Genomic DNA, 25,408 nt, shown 5'->3' on the forward strand with positions numbered 1-25,408 from the left:
CTGATCCAGGAAGATCCCACGTGCCACGGAGCAACTAAGCCTGTGCGCCACAACAACTGAGCCTGTGCTCTAGAACCCACGAGCCACAACCACTGAGCCCACGTGCCCCATTTATTGAAGTCCACGTACCTAGAGCCCATGCTCTGCAACAACAGAAGGCACTGCAATGAGAAGCCCACACACTGAATCGAAAAGTAACCCCCACTTGCCACAACTAGAGAAAGCCCATGCTCAGCAACGAAGACCCAACACAGCCAAAAATAAAAATAAATAAAATAAATAAACTAAAGAAAAAAAATCTTGCAACAAACAAAAGTCCAGGACCAGATGGCTTCACAGATGAATTCTATCAAACATTTAGAGAAGAGCTAACAGCCATTCTTCTCAAACCCTTCCAAAAAATTGCAGAGGAAGGAACACCCCCAAACTCATTCTATGAGGCCACCATCACACAGATACCAAAACCAGACACAGATACTACAAAAAAATAAAATTACTGACCAATATCACTGATGAATATAGATGCAAAAATCCTCAGCAAAATACTAGCAAACAGAATCCAATAACACATTAAAAGGATCATACACCGTGATCAAGTGGGATTTATCCCTGGGATGCAAGGATTCTTCAACATATGCAAATCAATCAGTGTGATACACCATATCAACAAATTAAAGAATAAAATCCATATGATCATCTCAATAGATGCAGATAAAGCTTTCGACAAAATTCAACACCCTTTTATCATAAAAACTCTCCAGAAAGTGGGCATAGAGGGAACCTACCTCAACATAATAAAGGGCATATACGAAAAACCACAGTAAACATTATTCTCAATGGTGGAAAATTGAAAGCATTTCCTCTAATATCAGGAACAAGACAAAGATGTCCACTCTCACCCCTATTATTCAACATAGATTTGGAAGTTTTAGCCACAGCAATCAAAGAAGTAAAAGAAAAAAAGGAATACAAATTGGAAAAGGAGTAAAACTGTTCACTGTTTGCAGATGACATGATACTATACATTGAGAGTCCTAAAGATGCCACCAGAAAACTACTAGAGCTAATCAATGAATTTGGTAAAGTTTCAGGTTACAAAATTAATGCACAGAAATCTCTTGCATTCCTATATACTAATGACGATACAAACTGATGGAGAGATATACCATGTTCTTGGATTGGAGGAATCAATATTGTGAAAATGACTGTACTACCCAAAGCAATCTACAGATCCAATGCAAGCCCTGTCAAAATACCAAAGTCATTTTTTACAGAACTAGATCAAAAAATCTTAAAATCTGTATGGAGACCCAAAAGACCTTGAATAGCCAAAGCAATCTTGAGGGAAATAAATGTAGCTGGAAGAATCAGACTCCCTGACTTCAGACTATACTACAAAGCTACAGTAATCAAGACAATATGGTACTGGCACAAAAACAGAAATATAGATCAATGAAACAGGATAGAAAGCCCAGAGATAAAGCCACACACCTATGATCAACTAATCTATGACAAAGGGGGCAAGGATATACAATGGAGAAAAGACAGTCTCTTCAATAAGTGGTGCTGGGAAAACTGGAGCTACATGTAAAATGAAATTAGAATACTCCCTAACACCATACACAACAATGAACTCAAAATGGGTTAGAGCCCTAAATGTAAGGGCTCAGATACTACACCTGATATTATAAAATTCTTAGAGGAAAACAGAGGAAGAACATGCTTTGACATAAATCACAGCAAGATATTTTTTGATCCACCTCCTAGAGTAATGGAAATGGAAACAAAAATAAACAAATGGGACCTAATGAAACTTAAAAGCTTTTTCAAAGCAAAGGAAACTGCAAATAAGTTGAAAAGACAACCCTCAGAATGGGAGAAAATATTTGCAAACGAAGCAACTGACAAAGATTAATCTCCAAAATATATAAACAGCTCATGCAGCTCAATAGTAAAAAAACAAACAACCCAATCCTAAAATGGGCAGAAGATCTAAATAGACATTTCTCCAAAGAAGACATTCAGATGATCAAGAAGCACATGAAAAGGTGCTCAGCATCACTAATTATTAGAGAAATGGAAATCGAAACCACAATGAGGTATCACCTCACACCAGTTAGAATGGGCATCATCAGAAAATCTACAAACAATAAATGCTGGAGAGGGTGTGGAGAAAAGGGAACCCTCTTGCACTGTTGGTGGGAATGTAAATTGATACAGCCACTATGAAGAATAGTGTGGAGGTTCCTTAAAAAACTAAAAATAGAATTACCATATGACCCAGCAATCCCACTACTGGGCATATACCAAGAGAAACCCATAATGGAAAAAGACACATGCACCCCAGTGTTCATTGCAGCACTATTTACAATAGCCAGGTCATGGAAGCAACCTAAATGCCCATCAACAGATGAATGGATAAAGAAGATGAGGTACATATATACAATGGAATATTACTCAGCCATAAAAAGGAATGAAATTGGGTCATTTGTAGAGACGTGGGTGGATCTAGAGACTGTCATACAGAGTGAAGTAAGTCAGAAAGAGAAAAACAAGTATCGTATATTAATGCATATATGTGGAACCTAGAAAAATGGTACAGATGAACCCATTTGCAGGGCAGAAATAGAGACACATATGTAGAGAACAAACGTATGGACACCAAGGGCGGAAAGCAGCACCAGGTGGGGGTGGTGGGATGAATTTGGCGATTGGGATTGACATACATACACTAATATGTATAAAACGGATAACTAATAAGAACCTGCTGTATAAAAAAATAAATAAAATTTAAAAAAAACAACAAATAAAAAATAAAAATTTCTTCTGGTTTCCTTGATTGAACCAAAAGCGTTAACCGCTTTTAGCAGTCACCTGTTGGGTTGCCTCTCCGGGACCTCTTCTCCCTGTTAGGAGTCTTAGTGTTTATGCAGCACGTATGGTAAAACTGCTGGGCCATCAGCAGCCATCTTTAACAAGGGCACTCCACCCTCTCATTTGATCCCTGCATAGGCATACTCCCAACACAGGCCAGTGAGAATCTTTTCCCTAAACCCTGCTCTCTAGACTAGAGGTTAGTGGGACACTTTCCACAAGCTGGGTAGAAACTGAGGTGAGAGAATTCTCTGTGGATCCTTAGGGATTGTAGTTTCCTTTAATTTCCTAGTTCCAGCTCATTCCTGAGGCACACCTGTATTCCTGCCATTTGGGTTCCACCAGACTGCCATTATTTTTCAAGTGGGTTGATTTAGTTTACTTTTTTGATTGAACTAACTATTACAGAATACCATATTTAAAAAGAAACAATTTCTGCTTTCTCCAGTTATCCATTAGTTTATAACATTTTTGTTTTCTCCTTGACAAACTGCAGATGGAGCCTCATAGTCTAATACATAGGTCATTTGATGCTGCAATGGCAAATTAAAAATGCCAGTTATCAGAGATGAAATGAAATATATAATTACTCTCTGTAAAGTGTTATATAGTAATCAACACCCTGAGAGACAGAAACATGATTTGAGAGTCAGCTTATATAAATATAGTGGGTCACAGAATTTCTCCAAATCTTAATTGAGCTTCTATCTATTTTTGTTTGTTTGTTTCATACGTTTCTTTTTTGTTTCATATGAGACTGATTTTGTTCTTACTTACAGGTAAATTTTACCTTGAAATTATGCCACTCTTCCCTATCAAATGCCGAAATGTTCCTAAATTTAAGCACTTGAGAAGGAGAAATACAAATGATAAATATCACTTAGTAATTCACCAAGGCCCCTTGTCCCTGAATACTTTATGCTCTAATGATGATTTGTAAGTCAAATAGTTTAGGTGTATGCCAGTGTTCACATTCAGCCTTATCAACCTCATGGCACAAAGAGACCTTATAATGTAATATCTCATCACCAAAAGGACAGTTAGATAACATAGGATCATGCTTCAAAAATGGCTTAGCTGGCAAATACATATTTTAAACAGACCGCTTGGTTGACTTAAGTATCAGAACTGTCTTTCAACAAGTCTTGATTAGCTGACTGTTAACCTTGAACCAACAGTTACTTGCTTGGAATGCATTTCATTTAAGGTGATGAAAATAATATCTTGTATTACTAACAGAGACTCCTGAAAACCTTCATTTACTATCCACATAATAACAATCTGGCATATACATTACTCTTCAGAAACTGAAACATCACTGTATCTATTTGAATTGCTAATGGGAATAAGAAGAGCCATGCTAAGAAAATCCCTAAATAATAGTAAGTTCCTAAACATAGGCTTTCACTTTCTTACTGTGAAAAGTTGGCATTAATTATGCAAGTCTCTGTGCTAAAGTACACTTTAAAGTCTGGTGGTCTTTGTTGCTTTATTACCATGATGAATGAAAGAAAACTTATTCCACACACCTGGATCACACTTAACAGATTTTACATAAATTGTTTCTTTTTTGTTTTTCTGACATTGTTTTAAGAAATTCAAGCTAATCAAAGTCTAAATCTAAAAGGGATAAAATAATTTATTGATTAAAAATGGGCAATAATGGACTTCCCTGGTGGTGCAGTGGTTAAGAATCTGCTTGCCAATGCAGGGGACACAGGTTCGAGACCTGGTCTGGGAAGATCCACATGCCATGGAGCAACTAAGCCCACGTGCCACGACGACTGAGCCTGTGCTCTAGAGCTTGCTAGCCACAACTACTGAGCCCGCGTGCTGCAACTACTAAAGCCCACATGCCTAGAGCCTGTGCACTGCAACAAAGAGTAGCCCCGCTGACGCAACCAGAGAAAACCCACGTGCAGCAACAAAGACCCAACAAGCCAAAAATAAATAAATAAATAAATTTAAAACAAAAATGGGCAACGACACATAAGCCCAATAAGAAGATAAGTATTAAATTTACTGGAGGAACAGTCTGTACTTCATCTTTGTTCATACTAGAACATGGTATGTTGTTCTACATACAGAGGAACGACTTTGGAAGGATACCTTGAGCTTATGGGTCTTTTCAGACTTAATAGTAATTTTAGATAGAACATCTGAAATTGGGAAATATAAGAATTCTCACCCACTACCCATCTCACTGCAACATCTGCCCTGCTGCAGTTCTAACCTATCAGTTTAAATTGGATACTTTTAGATGCAGATGGTGGTGGTTAATTTCCTCTGGACAGCTGATGAAGCATTAAAGGGATGACAGTCTGTTAGTAACAAATCTGTTTACTTCAGGAGCACTGCAAAGACTTTATGCTTTATTAGGAAAGTCCTTTACTCATTTTCCATTAGAAAACTCTGCCAGCACAATTATATTCGTACTGTTTATAAACATCTTAACACACAGTTGTAAACAGTAACATTTCTTTAACAGTTACAAATGTCTGAGAAGTACATAAATACAAATTTACTGTACCAAAAAAAAAAGATTACTAAAGAGATATGGAGATATTATAAGAATATAACCTGATTGAGGAGAAAAAGAGAATTTTGTTTTGAAATAGCACTATTTTTTTTTCTATAGGTGGTTATGTTCAATGACAATTAGATTATCAAGTAGTAGAGTTGGTTTGTTTTTAATGAGCCTGTTGATATTACTCATAGCTATCAAAAGCAAACTAGAAAATATTGTCATGAACATTGAAAGTTTACTGTGAATAAAAGTGAAAAAAAGAATAGTCTTTTCAAAATATGTTCAAACCAATAACTCAATAAAATAGGGGATAATTTGTGGCATTCTTTTGGGTGAGCATTTACAGCCAGACATTCTTAATAAATTAACTCCCACAAGTAATAATTCCATTAAGAAGGAAACTGAAAAAATCTTGTTTTTAAGTAAAATATATATATAATATTTATAAATATTTTAAAAATAAACATATTTGAAATGAGAAATTTCAGGGTTTAAAATAAGGAATCATGCACCTATATCTGAGAACTATATTAAACTCTAATATACTGTGAGGGAGTTAGTGTTAAATAAATTATAAGAAAATATTTGTACATTAATTTATCCTCTCCTTACTTAAAACAGAATTCAAAAAACAAACAAAACCACACATACTCAATATGGTTAAAGGAAACCCACACACACACACATATATATATTTTTTTATATGGCATAAAATATATCAAAATAAATATATATAGTATATAATATATAAGGATAGAAAAAATAAGTTGAAACAGTGTTAGTTTATTTCAGAAAATGCATGCATTTTAGACAAATGCAACTAAATAAATTGTAATGCCAAAAAACTTTGGTATTCCTGTACTGGTGAAAAGCTTAAAAGATCCCTAAACTCACCATTAATGATAATATTTTCTTATACTAATCCCCTATCATACTTTCTTTGTTTCAACCTGATGAAACATTCCGTTTTATCGAGTTACTGTATTACTAGACAAATCTCACTAAGGTTAAGGTTATGCCATGCTAGTTATCTTTATAATCTTTGGAGTACATAGATAGTACGGGACATTGCACATGGTAGGCATTCCATGAAAGTCTATTAAAAAACAAATGAAGTAAATATATTTTACCCATCCTTCCAAACTAATAATAAAAATCTACTGAAAACTTACTACTCAGTAAATGGCTATTGTGGGAGTTACAAAGTTTAAAGTAGCTTTTAACCAAAGACATTAACAATTTTGCTGAGGAAACAAAAATAACACACAGCTTCAGGTGTTATACCTTAGTACATGCATTATAAACTTAGTAGAAAATAAGAGAACAGAGAGTAATGTAGGTTGAGATTTACTCTTTTTTAAATCAATGTTATATGAAAAATAGAAAATATTGTATTTTGAAGCATCTAGCTGCAAAAGAAAAAAATACTTTTTTGTTAGAATATAGTAACACACTCATTAAGTGAATGAGTGTTCCATTTTGAAATTAATTTTTCATTTTAAAGGAACTTGGCTTATTGCTTTAAACATCGGAGAAAAAACCTTTTCTGCCTTTATACTCAAACCTCTTGTGTTTGCAGCCTTCCCAAAAAGCTTACACATGCTTCCTACCGTTAATTTACCACATGCTGCTAGAGCTGACAATTTTTAATTTACTGGTCAGATTCACCTATTATTTGTTTGCATTATACCAAACATATTCCCGATTCACTAAAATTTCTTTGTGGGAATACAAGGAAATTATAGTGAATATGGTTGAGATCAAGTGGGCCTTAGATCTTAATTATAAGTTATCAAAAAATAAAAAGAAAAGAAAAGAAAAAAAGAACTAGCTCCCTTGGCTATTTTCTTACCAGGAAACAAATGAAAAAGGGAAATTTATTTCCAACCGTAAATCCCAAATGTTTCATTTTCATTTTCCCCAAGTTAACTTTCTCACCTAGCTAAGCAGCATTTCCTGCCATTATTAGCTGCCGGCCCAATATCAGCTGACCAGTATCTGTCAAACTCCTTGCTTCAATGAGCTTAGGGACTCCTGAGGAATTCCACGTATGCAGACTTCTGCTTACAGCTTCTAATTATTTTCTAACAGATAATGGAACATTTAAGTTCAGAGAGCTTAGATTAAATTTGTTAAGTGGATCAAAACCCTAGATAAAATTCCAGTGGCAAAGATCACTGTAGAAAACCCTAAGCTTTTTAGTTTTGAGATAAAGAGCCCTCGCTGATTGCTTGTTTTCTGGGACAAACTGGTCTCACAATGTTATTACTACCTCAGAGGTATTCATTCTTATTTCTAATCACACTGTGCCAAGCTCTATGTAAACTATAAGCTGTGAGTGCCAAAAACATGGCTTCTTAGGAACTGCAGCAGCATTTAGAAAGTTCAAAAGAATATATGGATATCTTTTTCCTTACTGGGAAAAAAAAAAACGATCGAGCTATTTATGTAGTAAGTATAGTACAACTTATTGTTTTAACGGGGTCAAAGGAGTATAGACTCTATGGTAATAATTTTATGCGAAGTGGTCATGATGAGGTTAAAATGCTTAGGCAATACCTCAGAATTTTTTAATTTGTATAATTCAGAGGATTTGTCTGCAGTTTTTGTAGAAATTCATAACACTCAGTTTGATTTTCTAATTTGAGGGTAAGAATGAGTGACATAAAATGTCATATGGAGGAATAGTAAATAAAAAGAAAATGATGAGGTCATCAACAGAGCTTTGAGGAGCAAGAATACCTCTTGAGCAAAGCTTGGATTCAATGAATGCAATGGGCCACCTCACGAGCTCCGAAGAAAAAACTCAGAAGAAATAAAACTCTGTGAAGGAACTGCCACTTGTTTTACTACTTATGGCCACCATCTCTCTCTAAGATAGGGTGACCTTTTGGTGGAGGCAGAGTAATGGTATGAGAAGTCAGTAGACTTTGAAACCAGAGAGCTGTCAGTTCAAATCCAGGCTCTGCCTTCCCTTATTGGATTCAGAATAAGAGAAATGATTTAAATCCTATCTGAAAGCTTAATTCTCCTCACAAATAGGCATATTAATACCCATCTGTAGGCTTTCCTTTGGCTCAATCTAGATGCAAAGAGTCATTCTTTCTTTACTTCATAATTTATAATTTTGGTCTTAATTTTATACATTAGGTTCTAGAATATACGTTTTAAAACTATGTCTACTATTAATAGTTGATCCATGGTGGAACATGATTAAGCCTTCTTGCTAGACCAATCCCTTTTCACTCTGGCTTTGCTGTCATTGAGTTAGTTTTTGTACAAATCCACCATACTCCATTGTACAGATTAACTCTTGCAGTTTAGTACAAATAAAACAGTACCCAAACTTGTCCTTGTTAATATAATATCTTCATTTAATCTGGATGGGAATCACCCATATGTGACCCAGGATTACCGATACCTGTTGCTGAATGTAGGGTTAATCTTGAAACTGGAAGATCTCAAGCAATCTGGGGATGCTGTCTGTCTACTTCTACTTTTACTATGACCATTAACAATAACCATTAACTAGGATGATGATGGAGGTAAGGCCAACAGAGTTTCTATTACAGATTCTTTGGGTGCAACCAGACATACTGTCAATCTGTTTAGTTTCTGATAGCTATGCTTTGCAAACAAACCTGTGACACAAACACGTGACTAATACAGCAGGGGTGGGAGGTAGAATGAGGAATTCTTTTGATCATTGTGAGAAAACGATCATAAAAGAGTTCAAGATACCCTTGTGAGTAGTAACTTCTGTATAACCATTTTAGCAATACTAAGCATGTGGTCATTCATAGATGATTACCCAGTGCTGTAATAAATTTACAAAAGCACATTGAAAAAATATGATGGAGTGTATTTACCATTTATCCATATACCACAGTGGAGTGAATATATATAAGTATATAAAATTTATAATAATATTTATATTATATTAATATAATTGTAATATATATCTATAATATATAATAATATATAATATTAATATATAAGTTAACACATTTATATTTATTTACTCCACTATGTAGATACACATATATGTGTGTGTATGCTATTGCAAATATCACAGCATATTAAGCCTTCATTTCCTGAACAAAATCACTGCTGTATGAATAAATAAAATCACTTTATGCTACATAATATAAACCAGGATTTTATTCAGATGGTCCTTTCCTCTTACAGAAACAATATTTTATATCTGTGAATCTACAAACAGAGAATTAAGCATTAACAAAATCATCTATGTCAAGGTTTGATATATTTCAAATTTGCTGATTTTCTGGAAGTTCTATTTCCTGGTCTATGTTTGCCCTGTGGGCAAAAGCTTTCTACCTGAATTTTATGAGCAATCTTCATATTGTAAACAGCTCTTTCTACTGATGCAGTCAAAACGAGTGGGGATTCTTCCTAAACCATCATAATTAGCAAATACCGCTTGGATTGGAGTCAGAAACTGCACGTGATCAGCGTCATTCTCTCTCAGCTGTATGGTGGCACAGCAATACATCCTCTAATCATGTACGAAACTCCCCAAATTGTGGAGTTTAGAGAGCTGGAAAACGCCTACAATACGGAAAGCAATGCCTTTAACAGACTACTGATTTCCATTCACTGAATTTAAATATTGGTACAGTAGACAATGTGCCTCCCATATATAATGGAAACATTCACAGGGAAGCGTTCAGAAGATCCCCATTAGGGGTGGTTACTGGCCTCTTGCACACATAGAAAGTCTATAAGGGGTTTTCTTTCTCAAAGGGCTTTCAGAGGGTACACTGAGACCTACTTCAGAGTCAATATAAAGGACTATTCCCCAGTGACATGTTGATGCTCTGGTTTCAAAACATTTAATAAACTTATTTTGTAGAAATAAATCAGAGATGAACAATATAAATATGTAAGGAAAATTAAAGTATAATTTAAGTATGATTTAAAGTAAATAGACACAGGACTGTTGGAGGGGAATATTAAGTCAATTAGTCTGGAGTAGAGAGGCTTCAGGGAGGAATATTAACAACCTTTAAAAATAGAAAAATCATTCAGTCAATTAACCACGTACTTATTGCTTTCTAACCAGATGCTTGTATTGCGCTTGCCATTAGAGATGCAGACGAGACGTGGGGTCAACAGACAGTCCCTGTCATCAAAGATCCTGTAGTCTAGTGATGGAGAGTGGGATTCTACAATGATTACTAGGACAAATAAATCTATAATAATCACAATAAATGCATAATTTTTTTCTGAATGTTATTAGTAGGTTATAATTTAGATTAAGGGGTCAGGAAATGTATCTTTGAGGAAGTCTACTTAAGCTGAGAAAATAATGATAACCAAAAGTTCATTAGGTGTAACCAGGAGAAGGAAACTGGGGAAAAGCACTGACTGGTTTGCTTGGCTTGTAAGAGGAGTGGAAAGAAAGTCAGTGAAGAGAAAGAAGACTGGGAGAAGAGTTAGGAGCCCTGGAAGCCAAGGGTCTAATATTTTATTTTGCTTTCGTGAAAACACTGGAAGGTTTTATTTTGCTTTAGTGAAAACACTGTATTAAAAAACAGGGAGATCAAACTGGAAGCTCTTTTTATAATTCAAGCTGGAGAAGTTGATGGCTTGGATTAAGGGGGTGGCAATGGGATATAAAAAGAAGATGATGCTCTCTAAATGTGTTTTTGGCATAGAATCAAAGCATTTTCTCTTGAATTTGTAATGAGTAGTTTGAGGGGTTGTGACATTTAAGGATGAATCCCAAATTTCTGATGGGTACAATAAAGTAAATAAATATACACATTCTTTAAATGGGTAAGATTAAGTGCAGAAGAGATTAAGAAAAGAAGATGAAAAGGTAAATTCTGAGTGTGTTAAACTTGAGATTCCCCTGAGATTTCAGTGTGGTGATATCAAGGATGGAGATGAGGTCAGATTCATAAAATAGACTTAGAGATGAAATTTGAGAATCTAGTGAGATGTTCTACAAAACATGTATATTAAAAAGAGGTCTAGAACGTAGCACTGGGAAATTTTAGTATTTCTAGGATTGTTTGCCGGCATGATTCTGAGAAGCAAGAAAGTTGAAGATTTTTAAGAATGTGATTATGGGATAAGGTCGGGGGATAAATTGGGAGATTGGGACTGACATATATACACTACTATTTATAAAATAGATAACTAATAAGAACCTGCTGTGTAGCACAGGGAACATTACTCAATGCTCTGTAATGGCCTATATGGGAAAAGAATCTAAAAGAAAAGAAAAAAAAGACTGGATATATGTATATGTATAAATGATTCACTTTGCTGTACACCTGAAGCTAACACAACATTGTAAACCAACTATACTTCAATAAAAAATTTTAAAAAAATAATGTGATTATAAGATGGTCCACAAATTCAAGATTATTATGAAGGGATGCGAGGACAGGTGGCAGCTGAGGGATAGTGAGAAACAGCGAAGAGTCAATGAATGGGAGACATCAAAAAGGGTTAAATGTTTCTCAAGTAGTTACTATAGGAAAAGAACTGGAGGGAAAGGAGAATATAGTTGGAGAATTAGGTGTCTGATTGAGTGATTTCAGATGTGATGCCATTTCAGACCGAGTTCTCTACAACAGGACATGAACCAGGGCCAATGAAATAACTATAACAGAAGTGATTTACTCTAGTTACTGGTACTTTTTTTCTTTTCTTTTTAGTAGAGTTTTGGAAGACTAAATTCTGTTTCTAATGGAGTTTGGAATCTCTTTCTGAAGTTATTGCTTTATTTTTAAAAGCAAAACAACTATCCAAAACTTTTCTTAATTACTTTAGCAATAATTTTTCTTAACGTAAAAAGGATTGGTTAACCAATTTTTCAAAATCATGCAAGCAGGGCTTCCCTGGTGGTGCAGTGGTTGAGAGTCCGCCTGTCGATGCAGGGGACACGGGTTCGTGTCCCGGTCCGGGAAGAACCCACAGGCTGCGGAGCGGCTGGGCCCCTGAGCCATGGCCGCTGAGCCTGCGCGTCCAGAGCCTGTACTCCACAACGGGAGAGGCCACAACAGTGAGAGGCCCGCGTACCACAAAAAAAAAAAAATCATGCAAGCAGTATAGAATCCTGTGACATGTAAGTAGTGGGCTTTTAATAAAAAGGAATTTTATGTTTTTCACCTCTGAAATGAATGAATTGTATTCATATATGCAAATTAGCAAAATCTATTAGGCCTAAAGATATAATATAATTAAATTATATGCATTTTTAAAAATCCACTATTAGTATAATACAGGATCTAGCTAAGAGTTATTGTTAACTATGGGAAGCCATATGTATGAAAATATTGTAATGTGAAAATAATGTTATAGAACAAAATATCTTTTCCAATCGTTCTGTAAATCTGCTATAATCTAGGAGAAAATGTAAATCTTACCAAAAAATTGTTTGTCTCACCCCACTAATATGGCAGCAACAAGAGTTGAAACAGCTCTCACTAAGACACTGAGTATCATAAAGACAATACAGAGAAGAGTAACAGAAACAATGGACACATCTTCAGAAAACAATAAAACGACTGTTGTGTAAGATAAAAGTTCCTATTGTATAGGAAGAAGGAAACTAGTTATTTTTCTTTTAATAAGAAAATTACCATTTACACAATAAGGTTGGCTGATCTGAAACACCTTTCCTTGCAGCACCTTTTCATGAACTATGTGGTTGATTTGGTGGCAAAGCTGAAACTGAAGCCAAGAAGATTCAAGTTCTCTCTAACCTGAAGTATTATTGATCAGTCACTGGAACTTAGGATAATTATGGCATTTCTTTTATCCTAGATTAGTTCTTTCTAAGAAAACATAAATTAAGTAAAACATTTAAAGATATATGCACTTCCTTGGCAAATAAAATAATGTCAAATGGTAGTGGGCTTAAATATCAGGGGAAACAAACAAACAAACAAAAAACAGAGTAGTGGAAGCTCAGATAAACTCAAGAGCCTGTCTGATTTGACCAGACCAGGGTCCCCAATTCCAGGGATCTTGCTCAATAGCATCATTTTTTAAGTATCTGTTGTGCATCATTTGATGAATTTAAAAACAAAGAAGAGACAAAAAACACCCGTGTTTTCCCAATGAAATGGTGCTATTTGAAGCAAGAACTAGGAGAGTGCATAAATGTAGGCATTCTTCTTAAGAAGGTGGACCTTTAGAGTCATTTTCTTAATGTTCAATGTGATCTTCCTTTATGTGAATGAAGAATGTACTGGCCACTCACTAGCAGTGTGTTATTATCATCATTATGAATCCATTAGACATACTTAGGTGAGCTGAGTAACAGCCTTGTGACCAAATCCTCCGTCTCTTGCTTTTAGTGTAGCATTTAATAGAACACAAATTGCTCCTTATTTATTTTTGCCTATGGTAAAAATTCTAAGGAAATATAAAAGTCCTCTCCTTTGCCCTTGGATATCAATAGAAGTAGTAGATGTAGTGAGTTTTGAGTATTAAGTTGTTGCATGTTTGTCATTATTGTAACAAGTGAGTCACAGCTATATCTGATAAACCTAGTAGTAGTAGTTATTAAATCTGGAATATTCTACCCTAAGTGTAAAGCTGCAGGGAGGGAGGGCAGCAAAAAGGTCTAATGCTTAATAAAAGTATGCAGTTTCCATTGTCTTTGGAAGCTGTATTTTCCTCCTATACAATGATATGAAACACAGGCACACACATGCATATTAATACTAATACACACATAACCAGTCTGCAAAGGAGACATGTGGCATGGTTGCAGTTATTTTAGTTTGAAAGTTATCCTTGGAACACTCTACCATAGTGCTGTACCTTAGTTGATTTCCTCCTGCCTTTCTTTGCCTAATGGCTTTCTCTTGCTACTGAAGCCTGTTTTGCCACACTCTGCAGGTAGCATATGCAGGAGAATAAATGTCTTTCTCTCCCAGTTGCTCTCAACCAATGACTGACAGCTGGAGTCCTTTCATCGTCTCCCTTACATTTTAAGGAGAGTAACTCGGAGGTTCAAACAGTTGTTAATCAGGGAAGGGAGGGGATTCAGAGACAAGGAAGGAGCAGGCAAGAAACAATAGGGTCCCGGGATACAAATAACAATATCTTTGTGCTCTTTACAGAAAGAAAACCCCCAACAAATGGAAATTGTTAGCATTCTTCATTCCAGATTAAAGGAACCAGAAAAGCTCTTCAAGACACCAACTGAGGCCAGATTAAAGGAAAGGAGGCCCTGCACACACCCTAATCTTATCAGCAATCCCACCCTTGAACCACTGCTATAGAACTCCTCACTAAACTCACTAAACCCTCGGGGTTGGGACACACAGTTTTGAGGGCAAGAGCCTGCTCTGTGTCCCTCTGCCAGGCACAGCAATAAAGCTATTCTTCACCCAAACTCTGTCTCCGAGGTTCGATTCGGCACTGGTACACAGAGACAGAGCTTTCGGCATCTGGACCAACCAATCAGAGCAACAGGTTGGTCCCACTTAAATTATCAGCCCTACTGTATAACGACCAATAAGTTGTTAAACTAAAAGTAGCCCTATATAAGATGAGTATAGCGTTAGACCCAAATAAATTATCCAGCGCCACAAACTGAGCTCCTATAAAACTTACAAAAGAGCGTACAAGAGAAAAGGATAGAAAAACATAGCAATTTGTCTTTTTAAAAATCAACGTGCATATTCTTTTATATGAAGGTCATTTGAAAATCAAAATCATTCTTATTACTGAAGACATTATGCTAAAAGATAGAGAAAGAATACATATGGGTCTTTGACAGCACCTCTGGCAAGATATCTTGTGTTGAATGTGAAAAAATAACAGCATGCTACATACATAGTTTCACTTGTTGTACCTTCTGAAATTTGCTGAGCAGCTCAATCTACAATTATTGCTAGGGGAAATCTTAAAGTTCTGGTTGACCTTATAAAGTACTTTCATTCTTCAGAACTCTGGAGCATTTTACCTATAAGGTCTTGTCTTATGAATATGAATTGAAAAAAACAAGTTTCAATGTGTAATTATCTGAGGTAGTGGGTTCCTAATTTAAATTTAACAGCAACTAACTCACTATCAAAACTAATCTTGATTGATGTTTTCAAGTAATATATCATAACAACAATAAAATAAAGCAGTCTGATTTTCCAAATCATCGTCACTACTCTCAAATGCAGTCTGGCATAGTAGTTAAACACATGGCCGTTGAGGGCAGGATTTGGTCAGCAAGCCAAATCTGGCTTTTAGCTTGCTTGTGTAAATAAAGTTTTACTGGAACACATTCATACCCATTCGCCCATTCCTGTGTTTTTTTGTTTTATTTTTAATTGTCTATGGCTGCTTATCTACTAAAAGGAGAGAGTTGAGTAGTTGTCACAAAATCCACATTGCAGGAAAAGCCTGAATATTTATTCTCTGGTCTTTTAAGCAAAAGTTTGCTGACCCTTGCTCAAGCCTTTAATTATAAGATTATACCATTTCCAGAGAAGACACTTTGAAGTTGGAGTCTTTTTTTTTTTTTGAATTCTAAAAGCAGTCTATTAATAATGGATAAAAACGTGATTGCCTGCTGTCTGTACTTACATCCATAAACTCCACATTGGCTTTGGGACCAGTTGTTTCATTAAGAATCTTAATAGCCACAGGAATCTTCACTGTTTCTCCTTCAGGGACCCAAATACCCTTGGGAGGAAAAAAAGTCACATTAAATCTATATTAAGACATACAACATTTAGACCAGAAACAAAATTTGATTAAACACTTGACCTATTAATACCTTAAAAAATAATTTAGAAGTTCCATATTTTGTCATTCAATCAACAAATGTTTTTCAAGCACCTGTTATATGTTACAAATTACTCAGCAACTTTGTTCTCTGCTTTCATTACCTGAAGGTGGATCATATGTGTATACGCTATTATCAAGTTCAATTTGTGTACATGAAAAAGGCTTTGAATAGTAAAAAAAAAAAAAAAGAAGAAGAAAAAGAAAAAACGTTGAAATAATAATAATATTTGACTTGGATGATATCATCAACTTCTCACAACTTTGAGAAAGCTGTTTTGATTTTTGAACTTCAATTGTCTTATTTGTAGTTTAGAAGACTGGGGTAATTAATGTTGGAGGTTCTTTTCAGCTTTAATATTATCTAATTATTCTGCAACTAAAAATAAAATGAAATAAAAAAGCATATTCTTATGTATCAAAATTCAGATTGATTTAAGAATTAATTTTCTAAGGTTGATTGTTTAAGAATTAGTTTTCAGGGCTTCCCTGGGAGCGCAGTGGTTGAGAGTCCGCCTGCCGATGCAGGGGACACGGGTTCGTGTCCCGGTCCAGGAAGATCCCACATGCCCCAGAGCGGCTGGGCCCGTGAGCCATGGCCGCTGAGCCTGCGTGTCCGGAGCCTATGCTCCGCAACGGGAGAGGCCACAACAGTGAGAGGGCCACGTACCGCAAAAAAAAAAAAAAAAAAAAAAGAATTAATAGTTTTCAAAGGCAAGTACTAGGGAGTAGTGAGCACATATTAATTTGTCTATATTATTTAATATCCAAGCATTTTTATTATTTCTGAAGTAATATAAAATATTTATATTAGTCGCTGAAAGTTCTCTCTTCCTCTAGAGACATAATTATATTCAAACAGGACCTGTGCATTGTGGGAAAGTATAAAGTTGGCAGGGTTTGGGTAAAGTACAACTTTAGCTAAATAACAGCATTTCTGAGTAAACAATTCAATCATCTGAATGAGGATAATGATACTGGTAATACAGGGATGCATAGAATATACAAGAATATATTTTTTAAGTGTATCGTCCCAAAGGAACGCAGAAGCAGATATGAGGTTACATGTAAAAAAAAATCTCAAATTTTAATTTATTAGCCTTGACATCAAAAATGTCTTCTAAGGACAGTTTTAACATTAAAATGAAAGGAAGAAAAAAAATAGTCTACTATTCCTGAGCAGAACACCTCCACTTCCTGTTTTTCTTAATATCAGCTGGTTGTAGTTATAAAGAAAATATTTTTAAAAGTTTTTCACTTAGTACTTCTATGCTAAGACATATGTATTTGTGTTATCCAAAGTGGTAATAATAGAAGACCTAAACACAAGAATTATTAAAAAGTCAAAATAATAAAGAAAAAAAGACCTTAACCTTTAGAAGGTGAATTTAAGGGTTATGTTCTTAGAGTGAATAGGGAAAGGTATATGTCAAATGCAAAATAATAAGCCAAGTTCCCTGCAGTATATATTTTTTTGTAAATTATTAACGTAAAAATGAGAAAAAAAAAGCCCAAGACCCATTTTCTTTTTGATGGTACTAGGGTGGAAAACAGGCTTACCGTTATTTAAAAAAGTAACAACAGAGGAGGTTACCTTATAAAGATATAGCATCAATATTAAAATATTCCTAAAGTATACTTTTGAAATAAGAATATACATTCAGTGTGAATTAATTTGCACTGCTTTTTAAATTAGTATAGTCATTATTTTCCAGGCTCCATCAGATCACAGTTCAACTATGCTGATACCATGATATTGGTTCAAATCTTTTATGTTTAAACACAGTGTATCTTCAACCAGAAGGAAGCATTAACCAAGTAATTGGCTAAGCCAACTTGAATTTCTGTGGTCAAGAATAATTCTTTAAAGCTTAAGACAGTATGTCCTTGTAAGAACTAATATATTAATTAAAACTTAGGGTCAACAATATACACTGCAGGCATAAATTCAAACATACTTATGGAACTTTCAATAAGCTTTTAATAGAGGTAATTTCAATACATGTGCAATACTCTTGGACAGTGGGCAAATAAGTGTTGTTAAAAATATTAATAAAGCTTTATTATTAAATAATAATAAAATATTATTAATATTTTACCTTCTGAGGTCACTAGATAATATTTAGTCTTGAGTTATATGGTATTCATGATTTAAAATAAAATTCAATTTCCAGACCGTACCATCTTTAAAAATACAACCATGACTATATGCAAGGTACATGCCAAGATTGAGTTACTTTTAAAATGGAAGTCCATTTTTTTCCTAGCACAATATAAATAGAGAAACAGATAGGATACCTTGTGTCTCTTTAAACATAAAAAGGATTTGAAGACTAGAAGGTATCAAGTCAGCCTAGAATAGTTTATATTCAAATTAGGTACTCAGCTAATATATATTTTTTAAATTTTTATTGGAGTATAGTTGCTTTACAATGTTGTGTTAGTTTCTACCATACAGCAAAGTTAATCATATATCCTCTCTTTTTTGGACTTTCTTCCCATTTAGGTCACCACAGAGCACTGAGTAGTGTTCCCTGTGCTATACAGTAGGTTCTCATTAGTTATCTATTTTACACATAATATCAATAGTGTATATATGTCAATTCCAATCTCCCAGTACATCCCACTCTCCTTTCCCCCTTGGTATTCATACGTTTATTCTCTACATCTGTGTCTTGTCTGTGTCTCTACCTCTGCTTTGTAAATAAGATTGTCTACACCAATATTTTTAGATTCCATATATATGCATCAATATACAATATGTTTTTCTCTTTTTGACTTACTTCATTCTGTATGACAGTCTCTAGGTCCATCTACGTCTCTACAAATGACCCAATTTCATTCCTTTTTATGGCTGAGTAATTCTCCATTGTATATGTACCACATCTTCCTTATCCATTTCTCTGTTGACGGACATTTAGGTTATTTCCATGTCCTGGCTACTGTAAATAGTGCTGCAATGAACATTGGGGTGCATGTGTCTTTCTGAATTATAGTTTTCTCTGTGTATATGCCCAGTAGTGGGATTGCTGGGTCACATGATAGTTCTATTTTTAGTTTTTAAAGGAACCTCCACACTGTTCTCCACAGTGGCTGTATCAATTTACATTCCCAACAACAGGGCATGAGGGTTCCCTTTTCTCCACACCCTCTCCAGCATTTGTTGTTTGTAGATTTTTTGATGATGGCCATTCTGACCTGTGTGAGGTGATATCACATTGTAGTTTTGATTTGCATTCCTCTAATAATTAGTGATGTTGAGCATTTTTTCATGTGTTAGTTGGACATCTGTATGTCTTCTTTGGAGAAATGTCTATTTAGGTTTTCTGCCCATTTTTGGATTGGGTTGTTTGCTTTTTTGTTATTGAGCTGCATGAGATGTTTGTATATTTTGGAGATTAATCCTTTGTCAGTTGCTTCATTTGCAAATATTTTCTCCCATTCCGAGGGTTGCCTTTTTCATCTTGTTTATGGTTTCTTTTGCTATGCAAAAGCTTTTAAGTTTAATGAGGTCCCATTTATTTTTGTTTTTATTCTCATTACTCTAGGAGGTGGGTCAAAAAACATCAGCTAATAATTCTGAATTTAATTGAACAAAATATGCAGAATAAAAGATTAAGAAACTTTTGCATTTTGACCATAGAATAAAAGTTTTATTTTAAAGAGATTACATTATTTTTGGAAAATTCAAGAGAGAAAATTAAGGTTTATATTCCAATTGTTAATAATTTCCATTAAATAAATCTGTCTTAAATATAAGAAAATAACATTTTAAGATGTAAAGTTCTTAAGATCTGACATATTTTAGCCAAAATATTTGTAAAAATGTAGGCTTGCATATAGCTTTGAGAAACTTGTTAAAGCAAATTTTGGGAATTGAAGTAATGGACATTACAAGAAGGATTTAGTACTATCCCAACAGAGCTTCTTATTCTTGTTGTTTACCATTAAAAATAAATTTCACCACAATTAACCTTGGGCCTGGCCTTTGAATTGGTTTTGTAATTAAGTTAAATAAGTAAACATGCAAATGCTATCATTCAAGCTCTCCCTTTCCAGAAATATCTCTCTTATTAAAAACCCATGTTGCCACCCTCTCCTTCTAGCTAACCTGAACTTAGAGAAAAGAAAGAAAAGCACATTGCCCAGGTCTCTCGGGGATCTCCTCCTGTGTAGGGGTAAAGGTAAATGGGTTGGATCCGGGTATTTTGGAAAAGAACAAATTTGCCAAAGGGAGATGATATCAAAAGGAGCTCAGAAGGCATTCAGAGAATGAACAATATTTTGGCTTTGCATCCTTGTTTCCTGCTTTCTCCTAACTGTATCCAACCCAGTTTAGTCAATAAAAATTAATGAATTCATTTGTTCAGCAACTTCTCAATACTATAAAGATTTCTCCTCTCTGAATGTAGAGGAAGTTAGGTTGGCTAGAACAATAACTTTGGCTATTATTTAAAACAAGTCTGAAACAAAACAAAATAACTGATGGTATGTGTTATTTTCTACTTACTTTATAAACAGTTCCAAAAGCACCTGAACCAAGTACTTTTACTCTTTTGAGCTCAGTTTCTTTCAAAATACGTAGTTGAGCTTGATTAGGCGCCGTACCACTGGGTGTTAAGGGTTCTACCAACTACAAAGCAAAAAGAGTACAGGTTACACAACTTTCGATCCAACAATCAGTGTTCCTCTCTTTTTCTCTCTGGTTCACTTTCTCACACATAGAAAACACACACAAGACCACTTTTCCTTGACAAACAATATGTTTGTCAAATGGATCACTCACAATTCCTTCTGACCCTACCCTTTCTCTTCTCATGCTATTCACCTGGGTGAACACAAGTAACAAATGTGTACCTACCTTGAGGCATACTAGTCTAGGGGATTTTTTTCCCACTTTTTATAGAAATTTAGAGACTAATTAGGGGCTCTTAATTCTACTTTTTCATGCTCCTTCCTTTTGGAAAACTTCATCTAAGACTTAGAGATTTTACTTATGCCAGTGTACTCTATCCAAGTTTTTTTTTCATTTCAGGAAATTCGATACATAAAAATTAAATAAATACAATTTTTAAAAATTAAAAAAACTACCTTCTTATCATTTAATACCTAGCAGGGAAGTCAGGACAGACATGTCAGAAGAGAAGAAAACAAGTTAGCACAATGTCACTACACCAAGACAGTGTTTCTAAATCTTTCATGTACATATGAATTACCAGAGTTTTTTGTTAAAATGCAGATTCTGGTTCAGTAGATATGGATTTGAGGCTGAAATCTGCATTTTTACAGAACTCCAGGAGATTCCTCTTTATGATGATGGTCCTTGAACACATTTAAGTAGCAAGGCCCTAGAGCACCTTCTAGGTTAAAAATTCTAAAATGCTATGAATTGATTCTAGATCATAAATGAATTCTATGAAATGCAGAGGAATAAAATAACCACTGGGGAGTGAGGTTTGCTTTTTGTGGCTCCTAAAAGGAGGAACACTTTAAAATTGGTCTTGAGATAATAAAAATGGATGGACATGGGGGAGGACACTGCCACCAGGAAGAACAGTTTGGACACAGTATCAGGGAGAAGGACAGGTCTGAAGGGTGAGATTAGAGTGGGAAATACCAGTTCCTAAAGTGGGCTGGGTAGCCAAAAGGGGTAAAATTAGGCTGATAATTTTAGATGTCATAGTTTAGATGCCATTTCCAGAGAGGATGGGTAAGCAGGAGAAAGGTATGTAACTGTGTGCCAATTTCTTGACTATGTGAATACAAAAATGTAGACAGAAGAGAGACTCTGGGTACCAAAAAGTTTATACTGTATGTTAAAATTTTAGAGTTTTATCTATGCTTGAGGAAAAAGGCAAGTCAGAGAAACAAGAGCTTTTTTAAAATTTATTTTTAAGTTAAATAAAAGAACTAAACTTTAAACACAAATAGCTTGTTCTCCCTCAGCATAAGGAAATAATTAAGGCCTACTCCGACTCACATTGTCTTGAAAACCACCACAGTATTTCAAAATGTCTGTTTATAAGGCTAACTGCACTGCGGTCCTCAGCTTGGTTATTATTATCATGCTTCTGTGAACATCATGGTTTACTTAATTAGCTAAACAGAATCTTGAATGTAGGTAAAGTTTAGGGATGTTAGCAAGAATTTGGGAAAGGTGATAAGAATTATAATATTCTTAAGCTATTTTTTAACAGTCTGGCAACTAATACACTTTTATTTCAATTTCAAATTTATCTTGTAATAATGCATATAACTGCATTCAAGTCCCATAAATCTCAGAAAGAGTCACACAATTCTTTAACAAATCTGAAAAATATCTCCTGCAGAGGATCCCATTCATTTGAATCCTGCTGTGCAGAATTTCTTTTATAGATTTTGATACACATACTATGTATACAGTAAGAAACTTTTATAAAAGTTTAAAAGTTATAAAACTTTACAATCATATACAAAAGTCATACAAAAATCATATGCAAGATTGGGGACTGGATTTTAGCAGTTTAGGCTAGATAGATTTAAAAATGTATATACATGTATTATATATAGGCATATACTGTGCAATAATTTCATATTTTGAAAACTTTACAATTCTACCCGCAATTTTATTAAGTATCATTCAATTTATTTCTACAAATACATTTTTTTCCCCAGGAATTTGAGTATTATACCATTAAAAGAGCACAGTTTTATTTTATGACCCAGTATGGTAGAAAGACAATTGAGTTTAAATTTGTGGGTCTGTATATCATTGTTGCCACTTACAGGCTTAGAACGCAATTTGCCTTTCCTGGCCCTTCATTTCACATCTGTGAAATTGGTATACCAATAATTATCTTAGAAGATTGTTAAAGGATGAAATGGTATATACATAGGTGGAAAACTCTGGAACATTACCTGCCATAATATAGGCACCAAATCTGTCACTCTTCAAGGGATAGGATTATATCTCATTAATGCATTTCTAAATCACAGCATCTATCAAAGCATCAAGCTTATAGTGCACCTCAATAAGTGTATATTGAAAAAAAGATGTTCTACTTTTATGCATGCAACAGAAGAAAGACAATCTGGGTCAACATGATTTTGTGAAGCATATCAATTTTAAAAATCTTCCAACAACATATCATGTTTTAACAAAGTTTTCACATCTGAGGCAGATTTCTAGCTTCAGTATTTAAGAATTTAAGTTGAACCTGTTAAAAATTCCTCTTCTATTTAGATGGTAGAAAATCACAGTTATTTACTTTTACTGAGAGAAAGATGAGAATTCAACAATTAGCTAATTTAGTCCTAAGCTATAACTTTCTATAAAAAATAGAATATGCTTATAAAACCAATCAGTATGTGTTTATTTAGTAATGAAATGCCAATTTGGAGGGCATTATTAGAAAGCACCATATTAACAGCACAAAACAACTATTTTCATAGCAATGAGCTTTTCCTACACATAGTTAAGAGACAGAATTTGTCTTCTATTTATTCAATCACCTAAATATCCACTGCTATTCCAAACCTTTAATTCCTTTCCAACTCTAGTTTATTTACTTCACTTTTCAGAATTCTTTCAGTGACTGCTCCAAGCTGTCCATAAGGGAGAATTCTACCTGTCTCCATCATCCTAGCTAACCTGAAAATATGCACAGCACATGGGCTGTGCCCAAACTTTTATTCATGTTCACATGTACAAGGCTGAAAGTGATCAAGTTGATCTTTTGTAACATCCAGCTCAAGTCGGAATCATTACTATGTTCACTCTGTGTATATAACTACCATTTTTATGCTTGAACGTGTCTACTGATAAGACAGCCCATTTAATTTCAGATAACTTCAATCATTAGAAGTATCTTCTTATATGTAACTGTATAGTAGCTTTCTGAAACTTTCAAATAATTCTATCCAGATTTAACTTTTGGGGGAAAAGAGCTAAAATTTAATTCATTATCAGTGTGAGAAACATATGAATGAATGAATATTCCCATTCCTTTCAGTGTTAAGAGGAAAAGTCAAAATGTCACACTGACAGTGAGACAGAAAACAAATGCAAAGAAGGCAGACTGTCTCGGTACAGATTTGCTCTGAAATGTTCAGATAGGCATGGATACGTGTATCAGGAGAAAGAGGTAGGATTCGAGTTGAGAAGGATATGGTAACACATGGTCTTCTGCAATTGTTTTTCCTCTATAACTTTTATGGTGAAAACGATCATCTTGCATGCTAGAGAATTCAGTGTGGCAATACAAAAGAAATTATAGTATTTTATGGATAATTTACATATTCACAATAACATGCATAATATTAAATGCACCTCATAAATAGTGTGATAAGGCCTATGTGATTACAAAACTAAGCTTTATCCTGAAGCTCATCTTTTCACTGCTGCTATAATGAGATCAGTGGCTACCAATTTAATGGCCCTAATTAAAGCATAAATTGCTTGCCAATCTGGCTGTATTTTAAACCAAAAAAATTCTATTGTTTTCTAACATTTTTCTAGTTCTGCTACTGAGATATTCTCTGACTCAGATATTTTCTAGTTCTGCTACTTGTATATCCTAGAGCTTGTTAATGGACCCCTGTCTCCAAAAGAAACAGATCTGGCCCAATATGATAATTTCCTTGACCCCTGCTATTTGCCCTCTTCAAGCCCTGAGCCTGCCTTGACTACACTTATTATATACTCTGATTTTCCATCAACTTTGTATACCATACTATAAAATATAAACCCTCAGCAGGAAATTGAATGGAATTTTCTCTTGGATTAAAAAACTAAGTATCTAAACCTTCTAAACCTAATGAAAATCCCTAAACACTTGAAGAGAAGAAATGAACACCTCACCTCTGTTTCCAGGAATCTTCTTAAGGCTCTTTTCTTTTTGATGCTCTTCCTTCTAACATAAACTGCAAATGTTAGACCCACGATGACCATGATGAAGAGCCCGCCAATGACTCCGGCTGCAATTAGAGGAGTCCTGCCAACCAGAATGGAAAAGTAAAGAAAAAAGTATGAAGAGAGAAAAGACAGAGGAAGAGGAAAAAGCAGTTGGACAAGCCATTATCCACATATCACAAGTCTAGTCAGTTAGAAGAAATGCAAATTAAAAATGCATTAAAGCTTTCACAAAACTTTTCTCATGGTAAAAACTGTACCTGTTTTTTGTTTTGCTTTGTTTTTTAGTAATAAACCATGCACAGACAACTAATCTTTGGGGATGAGCAACCACAACATGCCATTTG

At 34.7% G+C, this 25,408-nt stretch overlaps 1 protein-coding gene across 1 annotated transcript in view; it reads right to left on the reverse strand.

Moving 5' to 3' along the window:
• Positions 1 to 25,408, reverse strand: part of ERBB4 (erb-b2 receptor tyrosine kinase 4) — a 310,925-nt gene that overhangs the window by 204,659 nt on the left and 80,858 nt on the right. Inside the window, exons 12-14 of the mRNA XM_049712234.1 lie at positions 25,011 to 25,143; positions 20,682 to 20,804; positions 15,971 to 16,069 (exon numbers count right to left, since the gene is read on the reverse strand). Of these exons, the coding sequence (XP_049568191.1) occupies positions 15,971 to 16,069; positions 20,682 to 20,804; positions 25,011 to 25,143 (355 nt within the window). The remainder of the gene's footprint in view (positions 1 to 15,970; positions 16,070 to 20,681; positions 20,805 to 25,010; positions 25,144 to 25,408) is intronic.

Source organism: Orcinus orca, chromosome 7, assembly GCF_937001465.1.
Source record: "Orcinus orca chromosome 7, mOrcOrc1.1, whole genome shotgun sequence".
Classification (NCBI taxonomy): domain Eukaryota; kingdom Metazoa; phylum Chordata; class Mammalia; order Artiodactyla; family Delphinidae; genus Orcinus; species Orcinus orca.